This window comes from Dendrobium catenatum, unplaced genomic scaffold, assembly GCF_001605985.2.
Source record: "Dendrobium catenatum unplaced genomic scaffold, ASM160598v2 fragScaff_scaffold_716, whole genome shotgun sequence".
Taxonomy (NCBI): domain Eukaryota; kingdom Viridiplantae; phylum Streptophyta; class Magnoliopsida; order Asparagales; family Orchidaceae; genus Dendrobium; species Dendrobium catenatum.
The window spans coordinates 17,168,391-17,179,288 of NW_021319178.1; the positions used below are offsets into that span (position 1 = coordinate 17,168,391).

A 10,898-nucleotide genomic window follows, 5' to 3' on the forward strand; every position below is an offset into this window, starting at 1 on the left:
TATTAAATATATTGAATATCTTGCAGTTCTGTTTAACTTATAATATGTTACATGTGAATGTCCATTTTTTCATTGCAAATACTAAAGATGACCATGCTGTCAAGCGTGTGTTAGCATTATCTATGTTGCATGTCTTTTAAGGACATATAATGTAAACTCAAATAGATGATTAAGGTTGCACCCATAGCTCATTTTAGGTTTTCCAAGTCTTCCTTATATTTGTTTTTCAGTTAAAAAAAAAAAAAAGTGATTTTCATCTGTAGTTGTTGATCTGAACTTGTTTAATCAGAATGCCTGGACAAGGATTTGGCAAAGCTCGAAGAATTTCAAAGTTTTATCGAGCATTAGTTAGAGGGATTCTCGAATATGATGAGGTAAAGTGTTGGTGGAACAAAATTTCATCTTAGGATCCCATCCCTTGTCATATGCTTGTTTTGATGATAATCCTACTGAATCTGTTGGTCATGATTTTTAACATTCTAACCTTCTTGTGTTTATGCTTCTGTTGTTTATATATATACTGGCGTAGGTGTTCCTTAGTTGCACTTCAATGTAAAAATTATTGTGAAATTTGCGCTTTAATTAGGGGTGTAAACGAGTCGAGCTGAGTCGATTAGTGACACTATCGAGTTGAGCTCGTTTAATTAGCTCATACTCGACTCGCTATATAAATACCAAGCTCGAGCTTGGCTCGATTACTCTATTCAAGCTTGTTTTCATCTAATGTTACCGTGAAAATGCAAAATCCAGCAGATAAAAAAGAAGAAGAAGACGTCGACATCGGGAAGGGTATGAAGATGAAGACTTGCCGTCAATGTTTTTGTGGAAGAAGCCTGCATTGTTTCTCAAAACTGGAATTAATTAATGGCCGCAGCCCTTTTTTTTCTTTACCAATTAATGTCGTAGTTCTAAAAAAAGAAGAAGTTAATGCTGCAACTTTTTACTCTTTGAAAACATAACTTATGTTTATTTTCTAACAGCCTAATTCTTTGCTAGTACCTAATGTTCCATGTATTCACAAATTGATATCGTGGTTTCTTAAGTTTCATTTTGTTTTTGTTTTCAGATTGCTTTTGATATTGTTAAAACACTTAACTGATCCTTTGTTAGTAGCATCCTTGTCTTGTCCTAATAACGTACAATACTTTATCAGTGTGTTTTATCTTGGGGCTTTTTATTTAGTTAAGAAAGAAAATTATAATCAATCTTCCAGTACATGCATCTTGCCCTATGCATCACCTAAGGTTAGTTAATGCACCTTGTAAACTTGTAAAGAGATCGTGGATTCAGATATCTCTAGACAAGCCCTGTTTACTAACCAGTTGGCACAATCATTCCTTCTCATAAGAATGTGGGTGATCCTTATCTCTGTTTAGATGAATGAAGCCTCTAATTATGGCTTTATTTGAGGAAGCTTAAAATTTTTTATTTTTGCTTTTGAATACTCCTCTAAACGTAATGGGGATCAAACACAAAAAAAAAAAAAAAAAAAAAAAAAAAAAAAAAAGATTATTGGGATTCTTCCTTAGCTAAGTCTTTAGAAAGAGGGAGAGAGAATATGAGATAGAAAGGAGGTAATCAAGAGAGGAGGATCTGGTAAGAGACTTTACTTCAAAAGTGAGAGAGTCCAAAATTGAGAGGAGAGAGAAAGAGGGGGAGACTAGTTTACTTACAACTGTTTATAATATTCATGAATGTCTTTATTATATACAAGCTTCCTCTATTTATAAGATAATGATTTCATTGTCTTACATAGTAATAAATAAGAAAGCAATCATGAAAAATCATAAGTAAATTTTCCTAAATACAAATATTTTATTAAGATTCTCTACATAAGATTCTTTAATATGTCTTCATGAAAGAACCTTTTTAATTAAAGCAACTTTGTGACTCATTTATTGCATAATCAATTCAAATAAGGCAATGATGAGAAGTTTATTTGGATGAAAAATTAGATAGTTATTTATTGCTTCAACTCCCCTTAAGTTTGAAGTACTCTTCTTCAATGTGTTAGAATAGGATGTTCTGGCGTCCAGGGAGGTGGTGTTGTGGAACATGCTTGTGAACCTTTCCAATACACCAAGAACAGCTCTGGTTTGGCCACAATTTGGTAGGACTTACCAGTTTTTTTCTAGCTGCATTGGCTATGGGTTGTTCTTATTAAGACCTACTTGAATGCTACACCGGAATAAAGACTTCCCTAAACCAAGTCAAGGGGACCAACCACATGATTGTCACGTCATCATAAACAAAAAATAATTCATAAGAGGGCTAGACTAAGCAGGGATTCCTAAGGGCCATATCCGTGCAAGTTAATAAGATATATATATTTTAATTACTAGAAAGAAATTCTATGAGGTCGTTGGTTTCTGATAGGAAATACTTGTATTCACATGCAAACCTAACCAAAATAAAGTACCACAACAAGAAAACTGCTGTCCACAGCAGTAAAACAGCCAAAACAGTGGAGAATTTGGAGGAAAACTGTAGGAAAAACTCAAAACACACTTGGATTCCACTAGACGATGAATAAAATAGCAAGATACAAGAGATCCTCAATTAGAGAGGAGGATCATCTCTCCCAATTCTCTAGACAAGATTGTCTAGAGCCCAAGCCTCCAAGAAACCCTAATTCCAATCAATCCAAAACATGAGAACTCCCTAATTCCCTCACCCCCATTAATACAAGATCTTTCCTATTTTAATTTCCCTCCCAAATCCTAATCTCCCCACTCCGTTTGAATTTTCAATCCATTGGAATAGTGGGGCCCGCCCCATTAGGCAAGCCAAGCAAAGGAGGCGGAAGTCTCCGCCTCCTATAAACCCACGGCTGCTGGTTCTGCCGCTGGTTCTGGACCGGTTCTGTCTAACAGTTTCATCCTTGCTAAACCTGAAATAAGTCCCGCATAAAGCCTTAAGATCATAATAAATCCACTATCAATGATCACCCAATTTAGCTTACAAGCAATGTCACATATTCAAATTCTTTGATGACTTCATGCTTCCTTTGGTTCCATCCATTTTTCCTTGCTTTGTTGTTCTAAAAGTAATTTTGATATAGATGGAAAATGTGTAGAAAATTTTGCATCTGCATCTTCTCTATGAATTCCTCAGCATATGGATGGATTCATGGAATAGCTCATATTTATGTGAGTAAGATTTGTGTATTTTGTAGAGCACACATTATTACTATTGTACCAAACAAACACTAGGTGAAGGGAAAAAACCTTAAAATTTTCTTTTAAGCACATCAAAATTTTGGTTCGAATCTGGTTTGGACTTTCTTTTCGCAGAAAATATCAAAATCAACATTGTACTATTTAATGCAATAGCGTCTGTTTTAATTCATTATCTTACGTGACTCAAATAATGCAGATTTTGATTGAGCAACCCATCGGTATGGTGCAATATCCAGGAGTGGCCAAAGGGCTATACGTTGCTTCCTCATCTGGTTATTTATTTCCCTTTCTCTTCACCTTCTCTTTTACTCCCACGTTGTTTATCTCTCATTTCTGAAGAAGTCCAGATGCAAATTATAACGTGGCCAGGAGGCTCTAGGAGTCTTCACAGAAAGTTCACTACTCGTAGTATCTCTATAAAAAAAAAATAAAAAAAATAAAAAGCATCATTTATTTTTTGTTTCTTCCATCCTTTGTTTTTTACTTGCTTTTTGAACACTTGTAGAAATCCTATATTTATTTCTTCCATGCTTTATGTAATTTTTACTAGGGAAACCGGCTATGAGCAAAGTCCAAGTCCTTGAGAGAGATACACAGCAAAATAGAACAGTGGTGCAGGTACGCATCCTAATAGTTTTTTTTTTTGGTATCATTGATCTTCATTTCTCATAGTCACACTCTGATTCTTCTTAAACAATGTATCTAGTGCAGTTAAGAACTTAAGATATATTTATAATTTTAATGTAAAATGTCAAAACGTGTTTACTTGATTATGAATTTCATTTCTTAATTTTTATACGAATGCCTTTTCCTTGTGACATATTACCTTTTTAAATAATATGATTTTCGAAAATGCTGATGTGAAAGACCAATGTTGTTTAAGACCATAAAATCTGAAAACATTCCTCTATGAATATATCATATGATGAAAGCCATCAATTTTGAAATAATAATTTTCAAAAAGAGCTATCTCAGATTGATGATAGGAGTTATACCAGAAAACAAAATAATCAGGTAATTATCAAAGGGCGTTTTATTCATGCTAGTTTGACCATTTTTAGGAAAAAGTGTCACAGGAAGGAGGAGACGAAACCTGTCCAGTCTGGTGAAGATATCATTCTCTCAATTGTTAGATCAAGTAAAATGCAAAGAAATGTCAGTCAATTAAAGAAGTTGATAATTTAATAGAGGTTAGATGGTGATTTAGTGCAATTCAGATCTTTCATCCTTAAAAAAAAAAAGGATGATTTATCAGTATCAAATAGTTCAATTCATAAAAATGATTTATCTTGATCGTAAGGGCCAGAAATAATAGTCAAAGCAAGGTCTTCATAAGGATGGCCTAGAAATAAATGTATGCTGATCAAGAATCTACCAATCAAGGAGGAAAAACAGTAACAAAATTCAGAGTCTAACCAGAAATCATACCTCCCAAACCCGACTGCATTAAGATTAATCTATTCCTTGATTTAGAAACTCCAATTGATTTAATGCTCGGAGAAGCATAAACCAATATGGAAACTTTAAGATAGATATTATCTAACTTTCTACATCAATCCCTTTTTAACTTTATTTCTTATAACTAATGTACCTAAATCTACATACATTTCATGTTCGAATATTCATGCAACAACAACAAGTCTTTATCCCACTATGTGGGGTCGGTTACATAAATCCTTTTTGTCCATTGTGTCTTGTTAAGAGTCAAATTCTCATCTAAATTTAATAAAGAAAGGTCATTTCTAATATTTTCTAACCAAGTCTTTTTCGATCTACCTCTACCATTCTTAACATAAGTCAAATCTAATACAACTACTTTCTTAACCGGGTCATAGGAAGGCCGCCATTTTATGTGACTAAACCATCTAAGGTTACTCTCTCTAATCTTATCTTCCACTGGAGCTACTCCAACCTTTTCAAGTATATGCTCGTTTCGTATTATGTCTTTAACAGTAAAGCCACTCATCCACCTGAGCATCCTCATCTCTGCAACACTTACTATTATGCTTCTCTTTTAATAATCAACATTCTGCACCATAAAGCATTGCAGGTCTCACTATCATCTTATAGAATTTTCCCGTATTTTTGAGAGGGACTTTTCTATCACACAACAAGCTCGATGCATTCCTCCACTTCAACCATCCAACTTGATTTTCATACTAATAATATACCCCATCTTTATCCTTCACCAATCACCTGAATAATAGACCCAATACTATTAAAATCGTGAGCTCTTATTATGACTTGATGCCAAAGTCACAATTCCCCCACTAGATCTATTATATAAAATTAACATCCATATATTTAGTTTTGGATCTACTCAAACGAAAGCCTTAGACTCTAAGGTTGACCTCCATAATTCAAGTTTACCTTCACTCCTCTTTAGTCTTATTAGCAAGAAGAATATCATCAGCAAAAAGCATACACCAGGCACAACCTCTTGCAAATGTCAAGTATAACATGCTTGACTTATATAAAAGATATGTCTTAAGGCTGATCCTTGATGTATCCAACTGATATAAGAAAATACTGATCAAACCACCTTGTGTTTGAACACAAGTAATAGCTCTACATACAATCCTTGACTTAAATATATTACCATTATATAAACACCCCCCCCCCCCTAAACAACCCTCACAAGAATAGAATAAGAATCATTAAGGGGAATGAAAGAAAACAAAGGAGAAAAGGATAGAAAATATATCATGGTTTGTTTTTATTAACAGTGAGTAAACTTGGAGTGCTGTATTGCATACATATTAAATTTATACCTCTCCATGTAAACTTAAGAATAAAAATTCTTTTCCCTTACATAGACATAGAAACTCGAATGCTTAAAAAAAGGCTGATAGAAGATCGGATTTTAGCAAACGCGAGTGGATTATTTCCATTTTCCATAAAAGAAATGTAGTTATTCTTATTCTTGTAGGTAGTGATCTTAAGAGTTATTAGCTCGTTTTTCCAAATGTCGCAAATACATGGAATAGAGATTGTAAAGAAGACCTCAGTACCACCCGAAGATATGAACAGTAGAATTCCATCTCAACCAAGCCCACAGCCACTAAAATATGAATACTTTGCTGTTTGCCAATTAACATCTATTTCTTTCACTGTTCTTAATACAGCTACTATGGAAGGCAATGCGGGGGAATATTATTAAAGTTTTTCTGGAAAGTTCCTTCCCAGACTTGAAAAATAATGACGAGTTTTATTTTGAAATGCATTTCTAAAAAAAGTTTTGAGCACATCTATCTAGTCTAATCTATCATATCCATATTTGATCTCTTTTATTCACATATCGTATCTTTCCTAATCATAGCCATTATTTCTTAATTAATTTGAAATAATACTTTTCCACTAATATTAAAAGATTAAAATTAATTTTAAATTTAAATATTTCTAATGGGATAGATAATGTCTAGTGCTAATAATATAATATTAGCATAAAATTGAATTACCTTTGCTGTTTGCCATATTAACATTATCTATTTCTTTCACTGTTCTTAATACAGCTGACATATGGAAGGCAATGCGGGAATATTATTAAGTTTCTGGAAAGTTCCTTCCCAGACTTGAAAATAATGAGAGTTTTATTTTGAAATGAATTCTAAAAAAAGTTTTGAGTCACATCTATCTAGTCTAATCTAATCACTATCCTATTGATCTCTATTCACATATCGTATCTTTCCTAATCAAGCATTCTTTCTTTAATTAATTTGAAAATAATTAGCTTCACTAAGTATTAAAAGATTAAAATTAATTTTAAATTTTAAAATATTTAATGGGAAAATAGAATAATCTAGTGCCTTTTATAATATAATATTAGCCATAAAATTGAATACCTTTGCTGTTTCCATTAACATTATCTATTCTTTCACTGTTCTTAATACAGCTGAGCATAATGGAAGCAATGCGACATTATTAAGTTTTTGGAAAGTTCCTTCCCAGACTTGAAAATAATGAGAGTTTTATTTTGAAATAAACTAAAAAAGTTTTGAGTTACATGTATCTAGTCTAATCTAATCACTCTCCTATTGATCTCTATATCACATACGTATCTTTCCTAATCATAGCATTATTTCTTTAAATTAATGTGAAGACTTTAATTTGAAAAAATTAGCTCTTCACTAGGTATTAAAGATTAAATTAATTTTAAATCTTAATATTTAATGGAAAATAGATATAGTCTAGTGCCTTTATATATATATTTCAAAGTGAAGCTCTTTATTGTATTGTAAGTTCTTTTAAGCATTCATAAAAGAGAAGAATTAATATATTATCTTTAAATTAACCCAGGCACATAGCTCCTATATCTAGAATATTAAAACTGTTAAATATTTTTAAAATTATTATATATATATATTGCACACATATCTTCCTTCCACGCATTTCATGAGGTTATTTTCTTGTGTAATGTAACCCAAGCACAAGCAATCTTGTCATTTTTAATATGCCCGCAGTAGCTTTTTCTGGCTTCTTATCATATGTAGTTAAAAATCTTATTAGGGTTCTTATGGATGCTTAATACTTGATCTTTTTTCTTTCATATGTGATTCACTCTTTTAGGCTTAAAGCTATGAGTAATCCGAGGTGAAATGCCACATTTTCCTTATTTTTAAATTTGAAATGCTTTTTCTTCTCCAAGACTGATCTGATAGGTTGTTGTTCAAATATAGAATGTATATGCAGAATATAGTCGACCATTCTTTTGTTTAACATGTGCGAAGGAGCTTATTGACTGTTACATTTGACTTGCCATTTTGTAATGCTCATCCATTGTGCTTATTTCTACTTATCATTTTGTTCTTTATAATCTGTGTTTTGTAAGTCATGTTGTGTTTTATTTACTATGATATGTGATGAACTACATAATAGTTCATGTCTGCCATTTTCATTTCTTCCTCATATTTTTGAGCTTTTCTTTTCTATTTAAGTGGTGCATGATTTTCTTGATCAAAGGTTAACTAATATTTTTCTATTTTGATGCCATAACACATTCTATTTTCCCGACGAACTGATTGGCATTATAACTTATTCTATTATTTTCCAACCCTCTACTGTGGATATTTAACAGGTTGAGATTCATTCTGGGCGCCCACATCAAATTCGTATTCATCTTGCATTCATAGGACATCCACTTGTAGGCAAGTTAAAAGTATTCTATTTTTTCTTACTTTATGTGATTGAACCAGTTTTTTAATGAACACGTCATTATAAATTTATCCATAAAAGGTCCATTTTAGTTCTTTCAAATAAGGAATTCACATTGAACGTTTTTGCTACAAATATTGTCACTAAGAAGTATTGACTTTGAAATGAGCAAATCAATTTCCTGCAGATATTTCTTTTTATTTTTGGCAATTACAGTTGATATTTTTGTTTTGTTTAAGTAGTTTTGTAAGATTTGAATAATGTTTTTTTTTTTAGTTGTAAATTTTCTCTAGTTAAGCTTACCCAAGAAAGCTATCTATTTGGGAGTAAAATAACATTGAGGGTCAAAACTTAAAATCTAAAATTATATGTTATATGTTTGACTGGTACATACAATTAACATTGAAGGATTAGAAAGGAATGCATGAAATATAAGTAACATGAAACATTGATCAAGAATGAATGGACATTTTTTTAAAGCAAAACAAATTTTATTATCTGTCAATGAAATAATGCAACATGAATCAATTGCATACGGTTGCTAGATGAGATAACCAATAACAAAATACCCGTCAAGGCTATCAGGTATCAATTGAACCAACTTCAAGAAGAGAAGAAATCTCAAGGGTCTTATTAAAAATGTCTAACAAAGTCTGATATATTTTGCAGAGTAAATGGACAAAGTTTAATATGATAAATCAATAATGGTAACATACAATAATACTAAATATTTGCCCAATTCATTTAAAAATTCAGAGATATTTAAAAGCAAAATAGTAAATGCACAAGGTTAGAAGTATAAACAATATAAATCATTATAGAACAAAGTATATGCCCTTAGAAATATTATTGATTCTTTAATTTTATAGTTATAATAATTTCTTACATGTTCAAATAATTCAAAAAATTTCTATTTTTTTTTCTTCTCTGAAATTGTGAAATTTGAAGAATTTATCAATTGATTACATTGGAAATGGCTGATTTTATTAAACGGAGATAAGGAAGTGGTTGCAGCTTATTGGAAAATCAAAATGAAGAAGAAAAAATATCGATTTGGAAAAAAATAAAATGTAATCAAGTAAATAATGTACTTGAGGAGATTGCCTTTTGCTATCAACATATGTTGGTTTGAAGTCTCAGAATCCGTAATGACAGATTTTGATTTAAAGCAAAACACACAAAAGATTGACGCAGTGCATTTTGTTCTTCGCTGAATTGCGTTTTCTTTGATCTCCATGGAATGTATGCTAGCATTGTAATGTTAATATTTTTCATCTCTTCACTGACATTCTTCAATAATATTCTTATTTATTACCCAATTTATTCGACCATAAATGCTCAAAATTTGATTAAAAATGTCACTTTTCAATGTTGAACAATCATAGCTTTTCCTTTGGAACAGGAGATCCTCTTTATCAGGGTGGTGGGCAGCCAAACTTACTTGAAACTGAAACTATAGAGGACAGTTTTGCTGAAGACGGGTATGACCATCCATTATTTATTTTGATAATTATTTGGCTAGTTGTATATACAGCAGTTGGCTTAAATATTTGAGGAGATGATTATTCTTCAGTGATTTAGGCCATGTTTGGATTTAAATTTTCTTTTTATTTTCCATTTTTTTTCACCAAAAACAAAAATATGTTTGTATGCTTTACTTATTTTCTGTTTTTCAGGAGCACAGAATAATATATATGTTTGGGAATAAGAAATGATAATAAACAAATCTATATTTAATTATTTAAACCATAATTAACAACATTTAAGTACTAGATTTTTTTCCCATTCTGTTTTGTTTTATTAATTTTTTATAATCATGCCAATGAAAGAAGTTTAGCGAGAAATTGAAACCACCATAATTCACAGGTCAATTAAGATTCATGTCGCAAACGAGAAATCCTATTGTAATGAATTTGATTAAAATAATTAATGCTTAGAAAAATCAATATTGAATAATATAGAGGAAAAAAGAAAAGAGATCACTAAACTTAGAGGATTCAAGCCTAATGTTAATACATGGAGATTACTTACCTCAAAAATTATTGTTAGCTAGTGTTTTGAAAATTGGATTGAATTGGCTGGTTTGACCGTAAACTAGTCATGTTATCGGTCCGGTTTGGTTCGAGAACCAAGTTCATGTTGAACTTGTTTAAACAACCGGTTCGACTGAAAAATCGTCAAACTTGTCCTGATTTTGTAGAACCAACCGGTTCTACTACTATTACTATTACTACTACTACTACTACTACTACAACAACAACAACTTCAAACCTTTATCGCACTATGCGCGGTCGACTACTATAATACTTTTTCTCCATTGTATCATGTGAAAACTCAAATTCTTATTTAAATCTAATAAAAATGTCATTTCTAATATTTTCTAGCCAAGGCTTTTTAGCTCTACCTCTATCTTTCTTAACATATGACAAATTCATTATATCTACTCTGCTAGCCATGTCATCAAAAGGCCAACATTTTGTGTCCAAACCATCTAAGGCGACCCTCTACTATGGAAGCTATTCATTTATTGAGAGGGTTGATGGAGAAGTTTAGAGAGAATAAGGAGGA

The 10,898-nt window shown here is 31.6% G+C and overlaps 1 protein-coding gene across 1 annotated transcript in view; it reads left to right on the top strand.

Moving 5' to 3' along the window:
- Positions 1–275: 275 nt before the first annotated feature.
- Positions 276–10,898, top strand: part of LOC110095754 (RNA pseudouridine synthase 5-like) — a 32,671-nt gene continuing 22,048 nt past the window's right edge. The window contains exons 1-5 of the mRNA XM_028696131.1: positions 276–374; positions 3,376–3,451; positions 3,730–3,797; positions 8,254–8,323; positions 9,733–9,811. Of these exons, the coding sequence (XP_028551964.1) occupies positions 291–374; positions 3,376–3,451; positions 3,730–3,797; positions 8,254–8,323; positions 9,733–9,811 (377 nt within the window). The 5' untranslated portion in view covers positions 276–290. The remainder of the gene's footprint in view (positions 375–3,375; positions 3,452–3,729; positions 3,798–8,253; positions 8,324–9,732; positions 9,812–10,898) is intronic.